General features: G+C 59.9%; 1 protein-coding gene across 1 annotated transcript in view; it reads left to right on the top strand.

The window, feature by feature from the left end:
- RAB11FIP4 (RAB11 family interacting protein 4) overlaps positions 1-18203 on the top strand; it is a 39016-nt gene extending 20813 nt beyond the window's left edge. The window contains exons 2-13 of the mRNA XM_062216575.1: positions 261-493; positions 2153-2347; positions 2794-2928; positions 3162-3197; positions 4027-4126; positions 4323-4426; positions 5221-5361; positions 9292-9373; positions 10496-10633; positions 10710-10868; positions 11731-11874; positions 13179-18203. Coding sequence (XP_062072559.1) covers positions 261-493; positions 2153-2347; positions 2794-2928; positions 3162-3197; positions 4027-4126; positions 4323-4426; positions 5221-5361; positions 9292-9373; positions 10496-10633; positions 10710-10868; positions 11731-11874; positions 13179-13295 — 1584 coding nt within the window. The 3' untranslated portion in view covers positions 13296-18203. The remainder of the gene's footprint in view (positions 1-260; positions 494-2152; positions 2348-2793; positions 2929-3161; positions 3198-4026; positions 4127-4322; positions 4427-5220; positions 5362-9291; positions 9374-10495; positions 10634-10709; positions 10869-11730; positions 11875-13178) is intronic.
- Positions 18204-24988: the final 6785 nt, after the last annotated feature.

The following is a 24988-nucleotide window of genomic DNA, read 5'->3' as shown; positions in this document are numbered from 1 at the left end:
ACTTCCTGGGCAGGCTCCGCCGGCTAGCAGGTGCCCCCCGTGTGACGTGACCAGTCTTGGGAGGTCCAGGGACCCTCATGAATCAGCCCCCGGGCCTGATCCCCTGCTTGGCGTTCTCAGACTCGGGGTCTCGGGGTCTGGGCCTCCCACACCACGGTCCCTGTGGTCCTGGCCCTGCCGCCGGATGTGTCTGTGTGTGGTGGGAGTGTTGAGCGCCGTCGGGCTGCCTTGCTTATCCTGTCCCCCTGTACCTTCCCCAGGGCAGCGAGGTCCCAGGCCCCACCTTTGCTGATGGCGAGCTCATCCCCACGGAGCCCAGCTTCTTTCCCGAGGACGAGGAGGAGGCGATGACGCTGGCCCCTCCCGAGGGCCCTCACGAGTCGGACATGGACAGCCCCATGGAGAGCACCCAGGGCCTGGAGGGCCCCGTCGGGAGTGCCGGCGTGGAGGAGCGGGGCCGGGGGCTCGGGGGCCTGTTTCTGCCAGATGACAAGTGAGTTAACCCCACGGGAAGCTCAGTTGCTACATCGTGAATTCTGGACCCAGAAATGGCTGCGCTCCTCGGAGGGCGTGGCCAGGACGTGGGCGTGAGGCGCCCTCGCGGTGTGCTCTGCTGCCTCGCTTTCCTGAGCTGTCTGAATGGCCAGAAATCCCAAGCAGCCCGAATGCCAGCAGCAGGGATGGTTCACATTGGGAATTTTAGGCAGCTGTGCAAAGTCAAGTTTTAATTGGCTAATTGCTGATCTGGGATATTTTGTCTTGGTTGGTTTTAAACAGCAGGCTACAAGGACGTCAATGAGGCATGATGTTAGCTTTGTTTAAAAAAAAAAAAAAACACATACCTGTGTATTAGGACATGCCTGGGAAAAGTGATGCGAAACAAGTAAGCAGCTATTTCTGAAAGAGGGGTTGGTATTGATCACTGTAACTCCCTCGCGTGCACCCCGTTGATCCTGAGCCCCCGCAATGCTGCTTGCAAGTCGTGGTGAGACGCGAGCGACTTCCCAAGGGAAAAATGCTGTCTGCTTCTGGTGTGGCAGAAGGGATCCCTTCCGGGTTCAGCCCTCGCCAACTCTGGGACGCTGTGCCCTGGGGTCATGGCTAGGGGTGATGCCCCACAGGTCAGAGAAGGTAACAGCTGCAGCTGACCCGGAGCTTTGGAGAGGGGCGAGAGGGGGCTCCCAGCATCGGCTGAGCCATGGGACACTGCCAACTTTTCCTCATTTTCAACCTCAACGAAAGGTTTCGTGTGGGTTCTGCCAAATGCGTTTTCTCAGTCTAGGGCTTGTGGTTCTGGGAACCGTGGTGCTCCTGGGGGCCCTTGGCGTTCTCTCCCTCGGGAGAGTCCCGTGTTGCCTCCAGGGCAGTGGGGTTGTGGACGGCAGCCCTGCTCACCTCATGGCCACTCCCCTGCCACCACTCCCCTTGTTTTCAGGAGCTGATCACCAGGAGGCAAGCCAGCAGTGGGTGTCAAGGGTTTTAGTAAAGTTGTTAAGAGGAAGAGTTGAGGCGTACGATTGATTTACCCTGAAGCGCTAGGGAGCCGGAGGGCAGACAAATAAGAGCATAAGATCCGGCCGGGGTGCTGGCAGCGTGACCCCCGGCACCCTGTCCCCCACTCGGCTTCCTCCCGGCACAGCCCGAGCCTTGCTGCTGCCTCACCCCATCCCACGTGGGTCTCGCTGGTTCAGGTTTCCCAGGTCGGATGGGGAGGACCAGCCCCGGCCTTGGGGAGCAGGTGCTCCTGGCCCAGCGGCTCCCTGTCACTGATTTTCAGGCTTGCTTCCATTATAAAAGGCGTGCGTGCTAATAAGACAAGAACAGTGGGGGATAAGAGAGACCCCACACCCACACCCTTTAGTGTTCTTGGGATTCCTGCTTCTCCATCTCCTGTGCACACCTGTCCCCTACGTTTTACTTATGTCCTCTTTCCCGTGTTAGTGGCCAAGATTTTTACAAACCTCTCAGCAGCGATTTGATTTCTGCAACGTGGCAGTCCCCAGGTTAATCCAGTCACCATCATTCCCCATAGCCAGAGCCAGGCTTTGCTGCCGCTCCGGGGCTGCAGGGGCCTGTGATGAGGCGCGTCCCTCAGGGCAGGGTCCCCGGGGCGTCCTGAGCTCCCAGTGCCTGCAGCGCCCCCTGCCCCCAGGTCTCTGATGCACGCCTCGTCGGTGACGACGCCCGACCTGTCCACGCACTCCACCGCCTCGCTCGTCAGCAACGAGGAGCAGTTTGAAGACTATGGAGAGGGCGACGACGTGGACTGTGCCCCCAGCAGCCCCTGCCCCGACGACGAGACCAGGACCAACGTCTACTCAGACCTGGGGTCCTCCGTGTCTTCCAGGTGGGGGAGGTGGCCGTCCTCCCCGCTCCCCACCTTGTCCTCAGCTGCATGGGTCCTGAGAGCGCTGCCCTCACACCCTTGACTGGGGGCCTGGAGTTCCTCCCCACCCCTTCCATTTTGGGGAAGAAATGGAATTAACTGAGCTAGGAGGCTGCACCAGGGGTGGGGGTGGGGTCTGTGTCATCCCGGAGCCTCAGGGTTAAAGGGTCATTCCAAGTGACCTTCCGTGATTCCTTCTCACCCACCTGAGTCAGTACTTACGACCTTAGGTCTCAGTTTGCCTTGTCTGCTAAATGGGCACAACTTGCTGCTGCTTCTCAGAGCAGCAGAGAAGGGAGGCCCTGTGGCTGTACTATCCTGGTGCCCCAGTACCCAGGAGTGGGCAGGGTCAGGGAGGAGGCGGGCTGGGCTGCGGCTCAGATGACCTCTTTCCCTGCACGAGCCAGTGCGGGGCAGACCCCCAGGAAGATGCGGCACGCCTACAACAGCGAGCTGCTGGACGTGTACTGCTCTCAGTGCTGCAAGAAAATCAACCTGCTCAACGACCTGGAGGCCCGGCTGAAGAACCTCAAGGCCAACAGGTGAGGCCCCGGTACAGGCAGGGCCTGCAGGGAGACGCTAAAGGCGAGGTGGCCGCTCAGGGCCGGGCCGGGCTGGGGCTTCCGCGGCAGGGAGAAGTGGGGCGTTCTCTGGACCAGGCACTGCGCAGGGTGCCCTCAGGGGAGGCGACGCCCTGTCCCTCACTTGGGGTCCAGCAGCCAGGCAGAGGCTAGCCGCTCTGATCAGTGACTGCTTCCTCTCTCCCCCTCTCTAGCCCCAACCGCAAGATCTCGAGCACGGCCTTTGGACGGTAAGGGCCCTGGTGGGGAGGACGGGTGGAGCGCTGTCCCCTTCACCTGCTCCTGCTCCCCGGAGGGGCCAGGGCTCTGTGCCGGCAGCCCTACCCTGCAGTGCCTTGTGTGTGGCTGAGAGAACAGAGGGGCACAGGCTGTCCCAGGGCTGTGCAGCCGGAGGGTCTACTTCTGCAAAGGGCCGCCCTGCCCCCGCCCTGTCCCCCTTGGCAGTGGTGGGCGCACTGGGCAGCCCCGTGGAGCTGCTGGCTGCCGGGTTTCCTGCTGGCAGGCAGGGTCCTGGCGCCAGGGTCCCCACTGGAGCAGGTCACTTTGCCACGGACTTCCTGGGGACCCAAGTTCCCACTGCTTCTCCTGAGGACTGGGCCAAGGTGTTCTGGAGCAGGTGGCAGGACTGTGGGCAGAGCTGCTGCCTGCCAGGGGGTGCAGAAGGGGAGTCCCTGAGGAGGGCGCCCCACCCCCGCCATGGTGGGTCTCCCTCCCTCCTTCCCAAGTCCCCAGAGAGACGGCAGGAGCCCTTGGGGCCTGTGGAGGCAGGCTCTCTCCAGCTGGAAGAAGAGAGGCCCTTACAGGTGGCCTTACCTGGTGGCCTGGTAGCCGCTGGCTGGGATGCCAACGTGGGGGGTGCACAGCTGTGTCTGCCGGGGGCTCAGGGGAGAGTGGAGCAGCCATCTTCCACCCTTCGAGCTGGGTGGTCTGTTGGGGTCAGAGGTCAGGCAGCACGGAGGGAGGGCTGCCTCCTTATAGGGGGTTCCTAGAGGCCCCCTGGGGTCTTGGATGCAGGAGGGGCTCTGCAACCAGGTGCCCCCCCCCCCCCCCCCCCCGCAGGCAGCTCATGCACCACAGCAACTTCAGCAGCAGCAACGGCAGCACCGAGGACCTGTTCCGGGACAGCATCGACTCCTGTGACAACGACATCACAGAGAAGGTGCACCCCGCGTGGGTGGGCAAGGGGCTCCCAGGGGTCGCGGGCAGTGAGAGACCCCATCCCCGCCACCCCCATCCCCACCCTCCCCAGACATGACTGCTGTCCGGCACGTTTGGGGGTGCTAACCCTCGCGGTTGCTAGGTTCTCAGGCCTGTGGCCTCAAAGGTCGTCTGCTACTCCTGCCCCCGGGCTGCAGGTGAGCTTCCTGGAGAAAAAGGTGACGGAGCTGGAGAACGACAGCCTGACCAACGGGGACCTGAAGAGCAAGCTGAAGCAGGAGAACACGCAGCTGGTACACAGGTCGGTCGTGCCTGACGCCGGGCGGGGCAGGGCTGAGGCAGCGGGTCCGCAGCCCCAGGGCAGGCCTCAGGCGGGAGTTGGGACCCCCTGCCTCTCACTGCCATCCAAGGACAAGAGGGAGAGGCCAGCGGGAGTGGCGCGGTGGGCGGGGCCCAGGCAGCACTGTCACGGAGCACTTCCTGCTGCTGCCCGCGAGGGGTGGGGCACGGAGAGGTCTGTTGTCCTCGCCAGGCAGCAGGAAGCTGGCAGATGACCCTGACCTGGGACCGGCTCCTGAGCCTTCTGACGTGGAGGGTCTTACCCTGCCTGGTGTACTGCCGGGCCAGCTGCGGTGGGGCCGGAGTACCTGCGAGGGGCTGGCCCTCTCCCGGGCCTGGCACGCCTGGGGCCACTAAGCCAGGGCGTGCCTGTTTTTGGAGGCAAGGTGCCCAGTAAACTGAGTTCTTGGTCAGAGGGTGCTGGCCAGGAAAGGAATACAGCGAGAAGAGGAGGTAGGCGTGAGGCTGTGTGTCCAGGCGTGGCCAGGCCCACCATACACCTGTGCTGCCCCGAGTGTCCCACCTGCTCAGTGCAACCCCGCTCCCCGCCCTGGGCCTTCTGCCAGGCCCACACCTCTGACAGGTTACTGACGTGTGTCTTTTCTGAGGTCCTGGTGTCTCATGTGCCTGCTGGCTCACCAGCCTGGCAGACACACTGCCACCTCCCTCGGTAGGACATCACTGACTCGGGGCCCAGCGTGAGCTGACGCAGGCCACAGCGGCTTTCCCTGGACTGAGGTTGCATCCCCTCCTCAGGGTGCACGAGCTGGAGGAGATGGTGAAAGATCAGGAGACCACGGCCGCACAGGCGCTGGAGGAGGAGGCCCGGCGACACCGCGAGGCCTGCAGCAAGCTGGAGAGGGAGAAGAGCACGGAGCTGGAGCTGCTGCATAGCAGGTGCGCCCTGTGGACGTGACCTGGGCCTGCCGGCTGGACACAGCACACCCACTGTGTGGGTGGGCAGACTGAGCCAGAGAGGGGCTCATGGCCTCGGGTCTACTTTTTTTTTTTAAAGATGTACTTTATTTATTGGAAAGGCACAGTTCCAGAGAGAGAAAGTAAGAAATGGGGAGAAGGATCTTCCATCCACTGGTTTACTTCCCAGCAGCTGCAGTGGCAAGGCCTGGGCCAGACCAAAGCCAGGAGCCAGGAGCTGCTTCTGAGTCTCCCACGTGGGTGCAGGAACCCAAGCACTTGGGCCATCTCTGCTGCTTTCCCAGGAGCATTAGCAGGGAGCTGGATCAGAAGTGGAACAGCTGGGACTCAAACCAGCGCACATTTGGGATGCTGGCATCACAGGCGGTGGCTTGATCCTCTATGTCACCATGCTGGCCCCAGATAGTTCTACATTTTAGATCTTAGAACACACAGGCAGGTTCTCTAGGAAGGATGTAGAAGAATGTTCACAGTAGCATGGTTCATACGAGGGGACTTCAAAAAGTTCATGGAATCTAGAAGTAAGAGAAAGTTTAGGGGCAGGCCTTGGGCCTGGCAGTTGAGATACTGGTTAGGTTGAGTTGCCTGCATCCCACAGCAGCGTGCCTGGGGTTGATGCCTAGCTGTGCTCCTGGCTCCAGCTTCCTACTACTGGGGACCCTAGGAAGAAGCTAGCACTAATGGCTCAGTAACTGGATTCCTGTCACTCATGTTGGGGACCTGGATTGAGTTCCTGGCTTCCAGCTTCAGCTTGGCCCAGTCCCAGTGACTAGAGGAATTTTGGGAGTGGGCCAGAGGGTGGGAGATCCCTCTGTCATTCTCTCTCTGTGTTTCCTTCTTTCTGTCTCCATCTTTCCTTCTCTCTCTGCCTCTCAAATTGAAAAGCAGAAAAACCAGCATCCCATATGGGCACCAATTGGAGTCCCAGCTACTCTACTTCCAATGCAGCTCCCTGCTAATGCTCCTGGGAAAACACATAAGATGGCCCAAGTGCTTGGGTCCCTGCACCCACGTGGAGAGACCCAATGGCCTAGTGCCAGCCATTATAACCATTTGGGGAGTAAACCAGTGATGGAAGATCTCTGTCTCCCGATATCGCCCTCTCTGTAGCTGCCTTTCAAATAAATAATCTTTTTAAAGTGTATTTTAGTATTAAAAAAAAAAAAAAAAAAACCTGCAATCCATCTGTAGTTTTCATAGTACACATTTTCCTGAAGTTACAGGAGACACAAACGCGTAGATTTCTGGGCTGGGTCTGATGATGTCCAGGCTTGGAGCTCCCCCTGCTGTCTGATCCTGCCATGACACATTACACCTTGGTAGGCTGAGCTGGGCCCCAGGGGCCAAGCGGGAGGGAAAACCAGGGCCCGGCGCTGTGGGCTGCTGAGCCTCAGGTCCACCTGTAGCTTCACCGTTGGAACCCAAGGCAGGCGTTATCTGGTGAAGCCAAGTTGCTCACCCATCAGCTCCACAGCCATGGGCGTGACTGCATCCACCCGTACCCATCTCTCCCCCAGCTCCTGTCTGTCCCACAGAGGCACTGCAGGTTAGGGAGCCGATGCTCGTCAGGATGCTGTACCTGGGGAGGCCAGGCCTGGGAGCCAGTGCTGCCTTCCCTGCCGCCAGAGCTGCCCGGGTCCCTACACACGGGACAGCTGTCTGGGCCTCCTTGGGCCCCCTGTACTGAGTCTCCCTGGAGATGGCTAAGCCCATCCTGGGTGCTGGGGCTGCTGAGAAAGTGGCCGGAAGTTGGGCTCCCTGCCCTACACGGTGAGGCTCTCAGGCAGGCACCTCGCGGCCTGCCAAGGTCAGGACGCCCGGGGGAGGGGTGACCAGGTGCCTGTGCACTTGGCAAGAACTCCCGGCTCCTTTGTCACTAGGGGGTCATTTGAAATGTTAACTTGTGGGGCCGGTGCTGTGGCGGGTAAAGCCACACCTGCGATGCCAGCATCCTATATGGGTGCTAGTTCAAGACCTGGCTGCTCCACTTCCGATCCAGCTCTCTGCTGATGCGCCTGGGAAAGCAGCAGAGGATGGCCCAAGTCCTTGGGCCCCTGCGTGCACATGGGAGACACAGGCAGGTCTCCTGACTTCAGTGTGGCCCCAGCCCTGGCCATTGCGGCCATCTGGGGAGTGAATCAATGGAGGGAAGATCTTTTTCTCTTTCTCTTTCTCTCCTCTCTCTCTAACTCTGCCTTTCAAATAAATTTAAAAGAAATCTTTTTTAAAAAGTTGGCTCATATTCTAGAAGCTTCTGGTTTGCTTCAGTATCTGGAGCTGGTGCTCTGACTCAGGCTGCTTCTGACAGCTGGGTAGTGGGAGGGGACAGTGTGTGGCCGGGGGCACACAGCACAGAAAGCTGGCCCCCAGGAGCTGTCTTGTGTGCTCCTGGCACCACTCCAGGGGGCGCTGCTCACACAGACTGTGCAGAAGGAGTTCTCAGGGTCATAGTGGATTCTTTGTCCTCACTACCTCCCCCAGCTTCTCGCAGGTCTGGATTCTTTGCTGGCACTGGTCTGGGGGGCTGTCCTACTCCAAGCACTGAGGCCCTCCCGAGAGCTGGGGGGCTGTGTCCAGGGCGCTGGCCCACGAGGTGCCTGATCAGATCTCCATGGCCCCGTGCAAGCTCTGCAGGCACCTGTTCCAGAAATGACACTGCCCGTTTCGGTGCCCCGGGCGGCCCAGTTCACCTGCACCTCTTCTTGGCCCATTTAAAGCCACCCCGAGTAGCCAGGCCCTGCGTTCTCATGGGGTCACTGGAGGGCAGCCCTTCATGAAGGCTAACAGAGGTTTATTACCATGTGAGGTCAGAGGCTGCGGCCGTGAATACACAGAGAGAAGCGCCCTGGAAGAGGTGCTGGTAGTGCAGATGGAAAAGCCAGTGAGGCCACTGTCCTCAAACTGCTAGGTTTTTGGTTTTGTTTTGTAATATTTCTTCATTTTCACTTATTTTAGAGGAAGAGAGACAGAGACAGGCAGAGAAAGATCTTTCATCTGCTGGTTCACTCCCCAAATGCTCACAACTGCCAGGACTGGGCCAGGCCAAAGCCAGGAGCCCTGAACTCCATCTGGGTCTCCCCCATGGAGAGACCCAAGTCTCTTGGTAGGGTGTTAGGGACCCAAGTACTGAAGTCATCACCTGCTGTTGCCCACACACAAATTAGCAGGAAGCTGGATCAGAAGCAGAGGTTGGGGGCTGACACTGAGGCATAGCGGGTAAAGCCGCCACCTGCAGTGCCAGCATCCCATATGGGCGCTGGTTCGAGTCCCGGCTGCTCCACTTCCAATCCAGCTCCCTGCTATGACCTGGAAAAGCAGTGGAAGATGGCCCAAGTGCTTTGCTCCTGCATCCTCCTGAAGAAGCTCCAGGCCCCTGCTTTCGGATCAGCTCAGCTCTGGCCGTTGTGGCCATTTGGGGAGTGAACCAGCAGATGGAAGACCTCTCTCTCTCTTTGCCTCTGCCTCTCTGTAACTCTGCCTTTCAAATAAATAAAAATAAATCTTTAAAAACAAAAGCACAGGTGGGGTTGGGACGCACACAGTGCAGCTCCAGTGGCGTCCTCGCCCTTGTGTCCACACGGGAGGGCCGCAGTCACAGCCGGCTCGGGAAGACCATCTCTCCACCAGGCAGAGCACCCCGCCCGTGTGGTCCCAGGGTCCAAAGACTCTTACTTCTTATTCTCAAGTGAACGTTTCCCTTCACTGAAAAAAATAACGAGAACTCAGCGACTTGACTCTCGGCTGACGGGAGGCTCAAGCCTGTTTTACGTTTGGGATGGTTGTCCCCGCTCTGTCTCTCCCGGGGGTTTCTGGAGCGGCTGCGGCTGGTCAGCCTGGGTGAGAGCGCCTGCAGTCGGGGCTCTGAGGTTTCTGTCCTTGTCCTCTCCCCAGGGTGCAGCAGCTGGAGGAAGAAAACACCGAGCTCCGGACGACGGTGACGCGGCTCAAGTCGCAGACGGAGAAGCTCGATGAGGTGAGCAGCAAGCGGGCGGACGCAGCCGAATCAGCCGAAGCCACGCAAGTGCTGTTGGCCCGGGGGGCCTCTGGCTCAGAGTTTCTGAGACTAAAAAGCCGCCCTCCCCTCCACGGGAAATGCAAGGGAAGAAAACACGCGAATGGGGACTCGTGTGCCTGTGGTCGCAGTTTTTCAAGTTTTCTGCAGCGAATGTATTTTCTTGTATGGCGGGGGAAGCGATAGCCTTAAAAGAGCCAAAGAAGTTCACTTCTGTGCAGCTCACACCTCTGTCCCGCCCTGGCTGGCGTCACCGAAGGGCGCAGGCCTGAGACGCTGGGTATTTCCTGAATCGCAGAGGATCTGGCCTTGCCTTTTCTTTACTTTTCTTTTTCTTTCTTCTTTTTTTAATATTTTATTTTTTTAAAAAAAGATTTATTTACTTATTTGAAAGTCAGAATTACACACAGAAAGAAGAGAGGCAGAGAGAGAGATGTCTTCCATCCACTGGTTCACTCCCCAATTGGCCCCAATGGCTGGAGCTGCACCGATCTGAAACCAGGAGCCAGGAGCTTCCTCCGGGTCTCCCACATGCATGCAGGGGCCAAAGGACTTGGGCCATCTTCTACTGCTTTCTCAGGCCATAGCAGAGAGCTGGATTGGAAGAAGAACAGCCGGGACCAGAATTGGTGCCCATATGGGATGCCGGCACTTCAGGCCAGGGTGTTAACCCATTGTGCTATAGCGCCGGCCCCTAAGATTTTAATTTTTTTATTTGAAAGAGTTACAGAGAGAGAGAGAGAGCAAGACCGAGATCTTCCATCTGCTGGTTCACTCCCCAGATGGCCATAGTGGCTAGGGCTGGGTCAGGCCAAAGCCAGAAACCTAGAGCTCCAATCAGGATTCCCGATGGGTGCAGGGGTCCAAGCACTTGGGCCCTCCTCCGCTGCTTTCCCTGGAGCATGAGAGGGAGCTGGTTTGGAAGTGGAGCAGCTGGGGCAGGGACCACTGGCTACTTCCGTGAGCCGTGTCCTGGAGTGCTCTGTCCCTCTGCCACATGGAGGCGGCATCCCAGGGAAGTCCTGGGCCGTGACACGCCCCTCTCTGGGCACTGTGCCCCAACCCACGTCTCCCCGGTTGCAGGAGCGGCAGCGCATGTCCGACCGGCTGGAGGACACCAGCCTGCGGCTCAAGGATGAGATGGACCTGTACAAACGCATGATGGACAAGCTGCGCCAGAACCGCCTCGAGTTCCAGAAGGAGCGGGAGGCCACCCAGGAGGTGAGTCCCAGCCCAGAGGGCCGCAGGGCTGCCACCGGCGTCCCTGTCCCCGCCAACCGGCCTCTCCCCGTCGCAGCTCATCGAGGACTTGCGGAAGGAGCTGGAGCACCTGCAGATGTACAAGCTGGACTGTGAGCGGCCCGGCCGGGGACGCAGCTCGTCGTCCAGCCTGGGCGAGTTCAACGCCAGGGCCCGCGAGGTGGAGCTGGAGCACGAGGTCAAGCGGCTGAAGCAGGTGGGCCCTGGGGCCCCCGCCCAGCGAGCCAAGGGGGTCACGTCCGCCAGGCGGGCTGGCTGGGCAGGGCCCAGGCTAGGGGTGCCGGGAGAGGTGGGAGCACCTGTCCCTGCCTGCTCCTCGCCACAGCCCTCTTGTCAGGCCTGGCCTCCCCTTTCCCAGCTCAGGACCAGCGATTCCTCCCAGCCATCTCTGGTGGAAATCCAGGCATCTTCCCCGTGTGTCCATCAAAAGAGGCAGCCCTGCCCCCAGACTTGGTGCTTGGGGTGTAGGAGGAGGCTGGGCCCAGCTGCACACCAGGGCCTGGCTCTGTGGCTGCCCCCAGAGACCCTGGGCCCAAGGTTCCATTCCGCGTGCACTCCCCCCAGGAGACCTGTCAGGCTGGGAGCAGTAGCAGGAAGGGGCAGTGACCCACAGGGGAGTGGTCCTCCCAGCCAGAGAATCCTCGTCTGTGCCTCCTGCCACCGCCAAGGGGCTCCTAGGCCCCGGGCTGAATGTCAGGAACCTCGAGGCAAGAGCAAGCACATGGGCTGTGAGCAAGATCTGGGTGGTCACCACAGGTCAGCTGTCCTGGGGAGCAGGGGCCCAGGCTAGAGGCGACCTGCCCGCAGGCAGTGTCCCCTCACAGGGCCCTGAGAGGCAGGGACAGCCAGGGGCCACGCTGCTATCCGGAAGCACAGCTTCCCAGGGTGAGGCCGTAACCCTGAACTGCCCCTTTCTGCGCCATCCACCCCCAGCGCCTCCCACACACACCCCTTTGGGGAGGGGCCTCCGGCCGTCGGAAAAAGGCAGGTGCGGTGTAGAGAGATGGGTTCCTGGGTGTTTCCAGGAGTTGACGTTGCCTGCACCCGGCTTCCCATAGGAGAATCACAAGCTTCGGGATCAGAACGACGACCTGAACGGCCAGATCCTGAGCCTCAGCCTCTACGAAGCAAAGAACCTGTTTGCTACGCAGACCAAAGCCCAGTCCCTGGCTGCAGAAATCGACACCGCCTCACGTGACGAGGTAGGCGGGGCCCCCGGCTGGCTCCAGGGCCTGACATTGCCTCTGCCCCCCACTCTCCACAACTGTGATGACAGCCCCAGGCTGCCCAGACCGGCGCTGGCCCTCATCCCTCCTCTGTGTCCCCCGAGGGACAGGGGGAGGTGGCTGTAGGGTGGGTTAGAGCGGCTCTGAGTTCTGCACCTGCTGGAAGCAGCCGGGGTTCAGGACCCAAGCGTGGGTCTCGGCTCCGGCAGCAGCACCCTCATGGCCCGTGGGTCTCCTCGCAGGCAGACCCAGCCAAGGTTTCGTGAGCGAACATTATGCAATCTGTTTTCACTTCAGGCCCCGAGAACTCAGGCTTTCTCCTCCATGGTCTTGGCCTGGGAAGCCAAGACCCAGGCTCAGGCAGCACTGGAGGGCAAGGGACCCGGGTTTCCCCGCACCAAGGCCCAGACTTGCTGCTGACGGCCCAGGCCCTGGAACGCTGCAGCCACATGTTTGATAAAGTTTGAAAGTAGAGGGAGAGACAGAGAGCTTCCATCTGCTGTGTGCTCCCCATGTGGCCAGATTGGTTGAGGCTGGCCCAGGCCAAAGCCCGAAACCCAGAACTCCACCCAGTCTCCCACATGGGTGGCAGGGGCCCAAGCACCTGGGCCATCCCCCGCTGCTTTCCCAGGCCATCAGCAGGGAGCTGGGCCGGAAGCAGAGCAGCTGAGGTTCGGGTGGTGCTCCAGTATGGAATGCGGACATCACAAGTGGCAGCTTAGCCCGCCGTGCCACCACGCTGGCATGCGCAATGGGACACCCTGCCACTGGCCTTTAGCCTGCCTGGAACACAGGCTGACCTCTGGCCTCAAGGATCTACCTGGTGAGCTTGGCACCAGCCCCAGCCCGGGGAAGAGGCTGCGGCTCAGCGCCATCTGGAAGGACACGTGAAGGGTGGCCCTGGAAAAGAGGGGGCTAGGGGACAGCACAGATAGGGCAGTGCTGAGGCCCTGGAACCCTAGGACATTGGTGCAGTCCCGACGGCAAGTGCTTGGGCCAGTTCCCAGCCCTCCTGACAGCTCCTGCTCCTCCACACGCGTTACTCGGGGCTTTCCGAATGGGGCCTGTGCTTCTTGCATGGTTCGCGCTCCCCTGGTGGGGCTGAGCCGCTGCCTTTGCTCTTGTCCTGGCGTCCACGTGCTGAGGTGGGGCCCGGGGTCCCACTGCCGGGGATCTCCTGAGCCCCTCTGTCAAGGGGCACTGGCCCACTGCAAGCTGGGGATCTGGGCCCCGCCCATGCCCCGCCCCAGCCTCTCACCTGTCTGTCCCCTTCCCTTCAGCTCATGGAAGCCCTGAAGGAGCAGGAGGAGATCAACTTCCGGCTGCGGCAGTACATGGACAAGATCATCCTCGCCATCCTGGACCACAACCCCTCCATCCTGGAGATCAAACACTGAGTTCAGGGGGCAGAGCAGCCTCAGGCCCCCGGGGCCACGGGGCGGGCCCTGCCCGAGGCCGCGCGGGCCCACACTGTAAATGTATCTGCGGCCACCACGCGTCCCATGTGCTGGTTTGTACATGGGGAGGCTGTGCACGCTCGAGGCGTGAGCGTGGGGCCGTGGCTGGGGCTGATGTGTGGACGGGTCCTGCCCATGCACTTTAACCCCTCGGCAAGGGGCAGAGGGGACTGGAGGAGGGAGGGGCCAGGTCCACTCGCAGGAGTTGCTGTAATAACAAGGACTGGGTAAATGACTCTACCTCTGGGGATAAGGATTAAAGAGTAATCTAGTGAGATGGTGTGTGCACCCCACCCCACCCCCACGCGTGGGGACATCACAGTCCCTTCCTGGAGTCGGCCCTCGCCAGCCTCTCTGGCACCTTTCAGCCCCCGGTGCTGGACCCCAGAGAGGAGGAAGGGGCCTCTGGGGGCCCTTGTAGCTGGGCCCTCGCTTGCGCCCTGCCCCGGCCAGCACCCTCGGCGAGGCAGGTGCCCAGTGTCCAAGGGTCTTGGGGGTGCCGAGGAGCAGCAGAGTTGTTGGCGTTTTTCAGGTTCTTCCCACAAGCCCCATCCCTGCTTGCCCATCCCCCCCTTTCTGTTCTTGACTTTGAGATGATGTAAAAAGCAGCAGCATTCACTTGGGTGTGACATGGAAGGAGAAACAGAGGGCGAGGGGAAGGTAGAGCAGGTGTCGGCATTGGGCAGCTCCCGGCCGGGTCAGCGTCCTGCCCAGGTGCGGGAGTGGACATCCCGCCTCACCGGCCGTCCCGTGCTCCGGGCAGCGTGCTGAGGGCCGCCCTTGGCTTTGGGCTTCAGAAGCTGAGCTCTGGGCTGCTCTCGGGTGGTAGCCAGGTCCCCTCACTGCAGGTTTTAGAAACAGCGTCCCCGGGGCTCAGCCAGTGGGCGGCCGCAGCGCTGGCTGACACAGGGCCGGCAGGGTCGCAGGGCAGCCGTCTTCCATGCTCCTGAGCCGGAGTGGGATTCACACCACGGGTCTCTGACACCGTCCCGCACTCCCGGTGGCCGGGAGTGGGTGCAGCATTGGCTTCGAGGTTCCTTGTGTGTCTCCCCTTAGTAGCATGCGTGGCGCGTTTCCTTCCTCCACGCACATGTGGGCTGGTTCGCGTCACCTCTCGTGTGAAGAGAAGGTTAGGGCATGTTGGGGAGGGGAGGTCGGTGGGCCAGGGCGTGTGCCATGGCCAGGGCCCGTCTTCAGACCACTGCGGCCGGCTTGGCTTTTACTGGGTGCTGAGCTCCCCCTAGCCGTGTGTGTGGAGTTGGTTCAGGTTGTGTTGATCAGACTCAGGGCTCTGGGGCCACACACCGCTGCCCAGGAGCCTGGGCCAGGGGCTCGGTCCCCGGCAGACTTGGGACACCAGGCTCCACCCCAGGGCCCGAGGACACACAGACAGATGGCGTGAGGAGTGGGTCTGTGGCCACGACCTAGGACGACCCAGGGTGACGGGGCTCTGGGCTGGCTTCCACGCGGGCAGAGGTCCTGCAGGGAGGCCAGAGGGTCCTGGTCCGTCCCCCCGCCCCGGGAGAAGTGTTTGCTGTGCACATGCTCTGAGCTGCGGCTTCACCGCTGTGGGAAGCAGTTCTACGGCAAGGACTGGGAAAGGCACTTCTGCCTGCAGCGTTCTGCCAGTTCCTCCCTCTAGGGGGCGCCATGGGAACAGACCTCCTGTGAAGCAGAGGAGCCTGTTAACTGAGGGGCTGGGTTCCATGGGACACGCACCCCACGTCCAGCCTTCTGGCCTTCACCCGCCATCCGTCTCTTAGAAAACCTCATCTTGTCAACTTGGCGTTTTAAGATCATCTATGTTTTTTATCAACACTGAGCTTGCGAGCTGGGCGGACAGGGGCAGAGGCCCCGGAGTCCACGACCTGGTTCCAGACCATTAGGTGGTGGGGAGGAGCCTGCTCTCCCCATCCCCTGCCTCCTCGCTCCTCTGTCAGCAGTGGCGCTGCCACAGAGTGGACAGATGCCCATGAAGCCTGAGTTCAGACAGACAGCAGACACTTCTTAGGATAAGTACGTTCCCGGCAACACTCGGGAGATACTTTAAATGGGGAGATTTTAAAAGTGCCTGTGACTGGGCTGAATCCCCAGACGTCTGGTTTAATGGGTGTGGGTGCTGGCGTCCCATGATGAGCCTAATCTAACCAGTGACCTCCATGTGTTGGGGGCTGCTAAACCCAGCAGAGCTCAGCACTGCCTGCCCTGAGGCGCTGGGGTGCACTCCCACATACACAGCCATGGGGGACGTGGTCAGCCGAGCTACGGGGAAGGGTACGTTCAGTATCTGGTAGAAATCTAGTGCCCGCATCCAGTGAGGCTGCTCCATGGGTGGGCACAAGGAAGTTCTAGAAAAATCAAGAATATGTATGCATATACACAGACACACGCACACTTCGAATCGGCCAGAGGCAGAGCTCGGTTTTTGTGTGTTAAATTGGTAGATTTCTTTGAGAATTAACAAGAGGGAAGTTCCTTTTCCTTGATTTTATTTCCAACCTATTAAAAAACTCAAAGCTCAACAACCTCCCAAAGCAACTGGCCCCTAAAATGAGGGTTTTCAATCTTGGCTGCCTCAGAACCCCCGGGAAACTTAAAAAGCGTCAGGTTTAGTTTTGGGGGGGCATCTAGGTGTGTAAAGACCACCCCAGGTGACAGCCTGTGCACCCAGAGGCAGGGCCCCGCCCCATGAGGCTGTGGGCCGGAGGTGGAGGAAGCCGGCGGCAATGACCGCCGGGCCCACTGAGCCTGGCACTGAGTGACCCAAGTCCTCAGGCTGGGAGGTCGGACACCTTCCAACGCTGATGGATCCAGCAGTTCATGGCGGCGCTCTGTCCAGGAGCCGGGCGCGTTAGGATATACTCACGTGGGCCATAGGCCCATCCCCGAGTCGGGGAAGAGGGAGTCAGCTGGGAACCGATCAGTGGGGCTGGCCCTGGAAACCAGCAGGAGCGGGAACCGGGCTCGTGGGGTTCGCCTCTGATTTGTTTCCTGCCTGGGTAGATGAGGGATGCCCCAGCTCCTCCCCCGTTAGCAGCCCAAACAGCATCCCTGCTTCGCCTGGAGCTGCAGGGGAGGCCGCTGCAGGTCTGCTTCCTGGCGCAGCAGCTGTGCGTGGCCCAGGAGGACACCTGGCGGGCTCTGTGGTCCAGCAAGGGGCTTCGTGGCTGGACAGAGTCTGTGGGGGACAGCAGGACCCAGTGCAGCAGGCCCCTTTTTGTGGCCTGTGTCTCGGGCACTTGCAAATCTCGGTGAGACTGGGACAGGTGACAGTTCCGGAGGTCACCCCGTGGAGCTCAGTGGCCCCTAGAGGCTTGAGGTGGAGTCTGGATTGAGGAGAGGGTCAGGGAGGACTGCAGGGCTGCTGCCCACCAGCCTTTCCTCCAAGCGCTGACTCTCCCTTGGGGACCCAGGGTCTCCCCTCCCCTCTGGGGCAACACTTCAGGCTGGTAAGACTGAGCTGTGCCCCCACGAGGGTCCTCACGTTGGCGGAGCCATGTCCTTGGGGGCCTCTGGACACTGGGCCCCCAGGTCCTGACTCCCTGCTGAGTGCCTGCTGGCAGGACACCCCTGAGGGTCTTGTGCTGCACCCTCTGCTGCCCACTCTGGGGAAAAATCCGTCCTCCAGAGAGGTTTGTGTGTAGTAAGGTGTGATGCCTACATGCTCACTGGGAGCTCGCCCTCCCGCAGGACCTCGATGATTGGCCTCGTAGGCACCTTCTCTTTCCATTGTGACCGTAACGTAGCAATGTCTGCTCCAGAGCCACCAGTCGGGGGGTAGCATCCCAGGGACCCTGCCTCCCGCTGGGCCCCGGCTGCTTTGCTGTACTGCACAGGCTGTGTTTCGTCTGCATGGTTTGGGGTCTTTGTCCTTGTGCCTTCTCTTCCCTGTCCCCACTGTACAGGATTCCCCGCGTCACCCACTGCCGCCTTTTGTACGTGGTCTAGTCTGCCCTGGCGTTTCCCGAGCCCTCCAGCGAGCGAGGCCTCCCCGCCCACTCAGCCGCGTAGACATGGTGACTTTGTACAGAATCTTCCACTGTTGTCTTAAGCATGGGGGCTAGGACCCCCCGAGTCCCTCAGCCAGCCTGCAGCTAGTTTAGAAGCCTTGCGTCCCAGAGAAGGGGAACTGTATGGAGCAGCTTCTCCCACAAGCCCCTTCCCCTGACCCTGCAGGGGCGGCTCAGGTGTGCAGTGGCCACACCCCTCACCCTATCCCTGGAGGAAGGCCGTGCTGTGGCTCCCAGGGCTTGGCAATGGCCTAGGTTTAGGGTCATGGCATCTGGTGTCTAGGACAGCCGCGAGCCCCAGCTGGGCAGAAGGGCGAGGCTTTTTGCTGCTGTCTCTGCCTGCTGTTAACACCTGCCCAGCCCTTCCTCATCTGCCGATGGTGCTCAGACCAGAGTGCCATTAAACACCCAGCCCACGTCAGGGTCTCCATCAGACAGTGCGACGCGGTGGTCCCTCGGCCCGCTGGCTCCTGTCCTTCCAGCTCTTGCCACTCCATCGTCCGGGTCTCCTGGGGCTTGGTGGACTCGCGTCCAAGGGTTGGTAGATGGCTTCTGAGTCTGTGGGATTCAGCTGCAGTGTTTTGCCCCAGGAGCCTGCGTCTGGGAACAGGCTTAGCTTTAGGGCCAGGGTGGGGCGTCTGCTTGCAGCTTGCAGGAAGGAAAGAGTGGGGTGAGCCCCTGGGCTGCGTCCTGGGGTCCCGAGCTCGAGTCTCCAGCCTGCTTCCAGCCAGAGGGTATGGGCTCCAACCTGCTTCCAGCCAGAGGGTATGGGCTCCAGCCGGCAGGCTCCTTCCAGGGAACTGTAATGTACAAACCAAGGTGTAAATAAACAGTTTGTTTTTCCTGCCTGACTTGACTGAGTTTCTGTGGCTGTAAGAGGAAGGGGGAAGGAGGTCGAGCCTGGCTCTTGTTTCCAGGGCTGAGTGTGACAGTCTCCCTTGGAAGAGTTGGCCCTACAGTGTGCAGTGGAGCAAGGGGCGCCGTGCCTGGGGGAGGAGATGTGGATTCCAGGAGCCCCAGGTACACCACGTTCCAACCACGAGGTTGGAGGCCTGAAAACCTGGTCCTTGGCGCAACCACGTTCCTTCCCAGCCAGAGCCCTGCTTCCCCTGTGGCAACCACCAAGACCCCCAGGGGTCCCAGGCCGGAGTCTTCCGCTCAGGGTTGGTCTCTGCCACACCCAGGAGTAGGGAGGCGGTCCCAGAGGGAGACCCCCAGGCCCCCACACTTCTGCCCTCTCCTGGTCTGTCCCTTTTATTACGGAATTCCAGGTATCAAAAGGACTTCACAGCGCAGCCAGGCCCAGCGTCGGCCTTGGCCCCTGTGCCAGAGCCCTCGGTGTGGGAGACAGCTCCCCACTCGCTGCATTTACACAGCCCCTGGGGCCTTTATTCCCTCCTCCTTCCTGACGGCACCTTCCTTCCACTGAGGGTTGCCAGGCTCAGCAAATAAAAACCCAGAACACCCAGTGCGTGTGACGTTCAGAGAAATAACCAGGTGAGCCCCATCTTGACCCTGTCTGCGAAGACTGCTTCCAAATAGGGCCCCTGTCACAGGTGCAGGGCTTCAGAGCTCAACATAGCCTGGAGGGGGGGCACATCTCAACGCACGGCACCTGTTAGAGGAGGCCAACAGAGTTGCCTGTTGCCGTTCAGGAAGAAGGTGGGGCAAGCGCCACTGCTATACAAGGTGTCTCCTCTGACCTGGTGTGGTCCCCTCGCACCCCAACAGCCCTCGCCAATGTAAACAATGCCATCCCTATGCCCCCGTAGACATCACAACACTCGCAAAGCTGTTTTGCTGTTGGATCTCGACTCAAATTCAAGAGCCTTTAAAAAAAAAAAGCTGGCTGGTTTGAGTCCCAGCTGCTCTACTTCCGATCCAGCTCTCTGCTATGGCCTGGGAAAGCAGAAGATGGCCCAAGTCCTTGGGCTCCTGCACCCACATGGGAGACCTGGAGGAAGCTCCTGGCTCCTGGCTTTGAATCGGTGCAGCTCCAGCCATTGTGGTCATCTGGGGAGTGAACCAGCGGATGGAAGACCTCTCTCTCTGCCTCTCCTTTTCTGTCTGTATAACTCTGACTTTAAAGTAAATAAATAAATCTTAAAAAAAAAAAAAAGCCATTTAGTGTCACCTGCTGGGCTCAGGCCAAAGCCTCCTGAATGGGCCAAAAAGTTGGTGCAGAAATCGCTCAAGTAACCAGCGGAATCTTCTGGGAAGCATGTGCGTGTCCTGGGGGCAGGGAGAAGCAAGGCCTCTGTCCCTGCAGGAGGGGAGAGAGCAGTGAGCAGGTCCAAGGGAAGGCCTCGAGGGATCTGGGGAGCTGGGGGTGCAGGGTGGCTTCCCCAAAGTAAAGGCTTTTCAGCACAGCCCTGAAGGACTGTGGGGTTTAGGGAGTGCACCTGTGTCAACTCCCAGGGTCCTGTGCTGGGAGGCTGCAGCAAGGCGGGCCGGCAGGTGGAGCTGCAGGGCCAAGGTGGTTTTAACAGATGCATTAAGGAGGCCTGGTGTAGGGGTGAGGGCTGGGCTTAGCATGGTAAGCAAAGCATGCACTCCCCACCTGCACGGCACAGGGGGCATCCAGAGAGGTTCTGACAGCCAGAGTGCCCTGGGGTGTTTCATCCACTCACCCCCATCCTGAGCCAGTTACTCAGGGGTGGGGCTCGGCCCCTGGGGCTATCTGAGCACTTCCCAGGTGATGCGGATGTGCGGCCATGTGTGGCCAGGTGAGGTCGCTAAGGCTGGCGGCCAGGGCGCCGGACATCACCAGGAGCATAAGCAGAGACCTGGAGGAGGAGGCGGTGGTGGCCAGGTAAGGGGGCTGGGAGTGGGGCAGGGGGAGCGAAGCCAGAGAGGGCACAGCCGAGCAAAGGCCCTGGAGCGGGAGGCAGGCAGCAGGGCCCCGGGCCAGCTCTGGCGGATTTGAAGCTGGGACTGGCCTGGCTGGGTCGGGAGGGGGTGAGCGCAGTACGCCTTGCGGTGCAGGGGGAGACATTGGGGGCGTGTGGGAAAGCCCCAACAGACTTGAAAGGCAAATACTTTCTGGGCCAAAGGGATCCCTGGTGTTTCTCTTCTTAGAAGGACCACAGCCTCTTGGACTAGGGCGCTACGTGTGTGACTTCATGGAGCCATAATTACGGCTCCCCCCCACACACACACACACAAGGCCTTAGCTCCAAATATAGTCGCGGAGCTTCCACTTAGGGATTTGGGCTGGGCTGGGGCAGGGCGCAATTCAGTCTGTAATAGGCAAAACTTCCTTTCCTTTCCTTTTTACTTATTTTTTTTCTTTTCATATGAATGAGGAGCTGGAATCCCCAGGCTTTGGTGCTGGGGAGCCAGGCTTCTCTGTCTTACTGGGTGGAAGGCTCTAGATCAACAAACCTGTTTATCCAGAAAAATGACTAAACCCAAGGGTGGAAAAAGCCATTTCTGCAACCCCCGACTTCCCAAGCCCAGGCTGTCTGGAGCAGCAGGTGGCAGCACCACCAGCCAGAGGGCCGGTCTCTGGCTGGGGCAGCCATGAGGGCCTCCTCCCTTTGGGTCATGTCCAGCTGGGTGCCTGCTCTTTGGACCCCTGGGGACACTGGAGTAGGATCAGTCTTCACTGTATTCCCTCCCCCTGGGCTTAACACACTGCTTGTTCCACAAGAGGCCCCGGGGTGGGGGTGGGGAGGTTAATAATAGCTCACGTTTACCTGGGGCTTGCTGTGTGTCAGGCCGTGTCCTCCAACACCCAGCAATCCAGCCCGGGCAGCTGGTAAGGATAGGAGACGCACAGAGCAGAACCTGACGGACTCCCTGAGTGGTGGCTTGTGCAGACTGGAAAGGGGCCACGGAAGGTGGGGGGACGTGCTTCAGGGAGAAGGCAGGACACCTGCTGGGCCCTAGGGCAGGATCAGCTCTCGTAAGAGGGCGTGGGAGACAGGGGCTGGTGCTCGGGGCGCTGGCAAGCTGGCACACACTGGGCAGGAGCAGGAGGGGCCTGGGAAGGAAGGCAGTGTCACTGCCCAGGGTGGCCCTCCCATGGGCTGAGCACGTCACCTAGCGAGCCAAGTCCACGGCAGTGAGTCTGTGGCCTTCAGAGCCCAGGAGCCATCAGCCAGCCAGTCCTTCCTGGAGCCCACCAGGTGGCTGGCACAGGGGCTGCAGTGAGTCACCTCACGCTCGTGCCACCCCTGCTTAGGCCCTGGCTCTCACTCCAAACCCAAGCTCCCATCCCCGATGCTGGCTTCTGCCTCGGCCTTGAACTCCACAGCGCTGGTGTGGCCTCGGTGGAGAAGGGCTGGAGTTTCTGAAAGGCTCAAACCCAGAGTGTGGAGGCTCTAAGGCCCTGGCCTCTTCCGACAACCTGGCTGGCGGCACCACGCCTGGCGGAGCAGTGCGGCTCCTCTCCTGCCTCTCTAGCCCAGCGGGGCCCTCTGCAGAGAACGCAGCTCCTCGGGCTCTATGGTGAACTCAGACTTGACCTTCCAGGCTTAGCCAGCCGCCAGGCTACTCCCGACCGGAAGCTGGGTCTGTTCTGCAGCAGGGGGCGGGGTGTTGTGAACCTGGGCTCAGGAGAGGAGAAGGGCTGCAAGGAGCCTGGGCGAGAATCTGGTCCACTTCCCTCCAGGGAAGGCAGCAATGGGAGGCGGGGCTCTGAGGTGGGGGTGGAGACAAAGGAGGCCACGCCTTTCCATCTGCATCCCTGTCTGCACTCAGCAAAAGGCCCCACCCCCCACGGGGCTCGGCTAGTGCATATGCACACAGTCTGAGCTAGAAGCAACAAGGCATTTATTTTGGGTTGACCAAACCAGGAGCAAGATTGTGTTATAACCAAAAACCAGGCGTCTCAAGCATGCAGTTAGAAGTTGCATAGTTTGCTCTGAGGAGGGTCATACGTATTCATTAAGCTTCCGGAAAGTTCTGAAAAGGGCTGTGAATCTTTCAAAGGGGGCAGGTAGTGCAGGCATTGGGCCTAGCAGCTGCCATCCCCTGTCGAAGTGCCTGGGTTTCAGTTCCAGCCCCGGCTCCTCATTCAAGCTTCCTGCTAACGTACTCTGGGAAGCTCAAGGGCTGGGGTCCCTGCCACCCACATGGGAGACGCGCGTGGAGTTCCTGGCTCTGTCGGTTTCAGCCTGGCCTGGTCCTGGCCTGGTCCTGGCCTGGTCCTGGCCATCGAAGGCATTTGGGGAGTGACCCAGCGAGCGGGGGAGGCCTCTCCCCATGTCTGTGCATGCCTTCCATGTTCAGTTGGAGATTTAACATTACAATGAGGCGTTTGGGGGATTTCTATGTCAGAAAGGGAAGGCACGGGGTGGGACGGCAGCTTGTGCTCGGGCGCCTCAAAGCAGCCACAGCTGGATGGGGAGAGCAGCTGTGCCAAGAAGTGTGCGCCCCTGAGCTGCAGCTTCATTCCATGGCTTCTGTTTGCAAGGTCACTTGGTTACCTTCCACTCGGTCTGAGTCGACGCTAGGTTATTTTCTTTGGGGTGGGGGGTTTAGGTAGGAGCCAAGCCCAGGGCTGAAACCAAGCAAAGCACAGAGTCGGAGAATAACAGGTGTGATGAAGTCTCCAAAGATCGCTACCCTTGGTCTCTTCCCTCCCTGCGGGCACACGCTCTGCCCCGCCATGCAGGTGCGGTTTGTTTCTCCTCCCCTTGAATCTGGGCTGGTCCGGTGACTGCTTAGATGAACAGACGCAGGCAGGCATCATTGTGGCGGAGGGATATTCCGGGACTTCGGAGGTCTGGCCTTGAGACAGTCAGCAAGGTTGAAACGCACCTTTGGGGCTGCGGACTGTGAGCAGTCTCAGGCAGCCACAGGGAGAACGAAGCCGTGCTCCCCACCACCACCACCCCCACCCCAGAGCGCCTCCCAACCAGAGCTAGTGCACCTCAGTGAGGCCAGGGCAGGCCTTCCTGCCCCAAGACTCCAGCCAACACCAGACGACACACAACCACATAGCAACCAACAGAGGTGTGAAAAAATTAGCTTTTAAGCTCTGAGTGTTGGGATAGCTGGTGACACAGCAACAGATGCCTGAAAGAGCAGGGCCCCAACTCCCTGCCTACATCCAACATCCACCTTTCCCAGAAGGAATCCACCCAAGCAGCAGACCGAATGGAGGAATAACGGGTCCCCTAGTCCCCTGGCCTCGGCCAAGCGGTCTCTTCTGATCTCAGACCCCCCCCTCCCAGCAGAGACCCCGCCTCCACCACAGCAGGATCACGCCCAGGGGATGATGTGGCTGAGACGCTGCTGCCTTTGAGGGGCTCCTGATTCTAGCCCCTGATGCACCTGCCCTGCTCTTTGAGCTTTTTTTTTTTTTTTTTTTTTTTTTTGACAGGCAGAGTGGATAGTGAGAGAGAGACAGAGAGAAAGGTCTTCCTTTTTGCCATTGGTTCACCCTCCAATGGAGGCTGCGGCCGGCGCATCGCGCTGATCTGAAGGCAGGAGCCAGGTGCTTCTCCTGGTCTCCCATGCGGGTGCAGGGCCCAAGCACTTGGGCCATCCTCCACTGCCTTCCCGGGCCATAGCAGAGAGCTGGCCTGGAAGAGGGGCAACCGGGATAGAATCCGGCACCCCAACTGGGACTAGAACCCGGTGTGCCGGCGCCGCAAGGCAGAGGATTAGCCTGTTAATCCACGGCGCCGGCCGAGCATTTTGTTAATGGGGAATTCGCTACCAACAAGTCAAAGTCAGAAAAAGACTGCTGAACCAAATACCACACAGGGGGTGAAGGACAGGAGGAAAAGCAATGCAGACCCTAAGAGCGACAAGCAGCTGCCTTACATGCCTAGGGCTGAATTCTCACACCTGCAAAAGGGTTACTGTTGCACTGACCCCTCCCCTGCCACTGGCGGTTGACAGCAGCCTTAATTTAGCTTTCAGGGTGGCTGTGACCTTGACAGAAGGGGAAAGTGTCAGGTTGCTACGGAGAGGACAAAGAGCCGTGCCGGTCTTAGACTTCCCTGCTAACTTCGGCAGTGAAGAATGAAGCTGTAACAGACCCAGGGCTGTGGCTGTGGGAGGAAGCAGGTTCCGTGCTGGCCGAGGTGACACTGGGAATGCCTCCCCACCCCCCACCCCCACTGACCCAGCATCACTACAGTTGTTAGCTACCCCATGGAAATAGTACCAGCCCACAAACCCTCAGTGCGTGAGCTGCGTGCAGGCCCTTCAGAAAGCTCGTGGGAAGATGGAATTAAAAAGACGACTGTGGAGGTGGGCTTTGTGGCACGGCAGGTTAAGCCCCTGCTTGGGACAACTGCCTCCCACACCAGAGTGCCTGGGATACAGTCCTGCCTCTGCTTCCAACCCAACCCCCCGCTAATGCACCTGGGAGGCAGGAGCTGATGGCCCAAGGACTTGAGTTCCTGCTGCCCACATGGAGACCCGGATGGAGCTCCTGGCTTCTACCTGCTTAGCCCTGCCTGTTGTAGGCATTTGAGGAGTGAACCAGCAGGTAGAAGATTGCTTTTTGTCTCTGCCTTTCAAGTAGATGCAAATTAAAAAAAAAAAAGGTTTTGAGGGATGCATGTTTCAGTGTCAGCTCTTCACCTCCTCCCCCACTTTCTGCTAATGCACACCGCAGAAGGCAGGTGGTGGCTCCAGTTCAGATCTGGGCTCCGGGCCTGA

The sequence above is a fragment of the Lepus europaeus genome, chromosome 18 (genome assembly GCF_033115175.1).
Source record: "Lepus europaeus isolate LE1 chromosome 18, mLepTim1.pri, whole genome shotgun sequence".
Lineage (NCBI taxonomy): Eukaryota > Metazoa > Chordata > Mammalia > Lagomorpha > Leporidae > Lepus > Lepus europaeus.
Note: the sequence above shows the minus strand (reverse complement) of the source record. Positions and strands in the feature narration are given on the sequence as shown.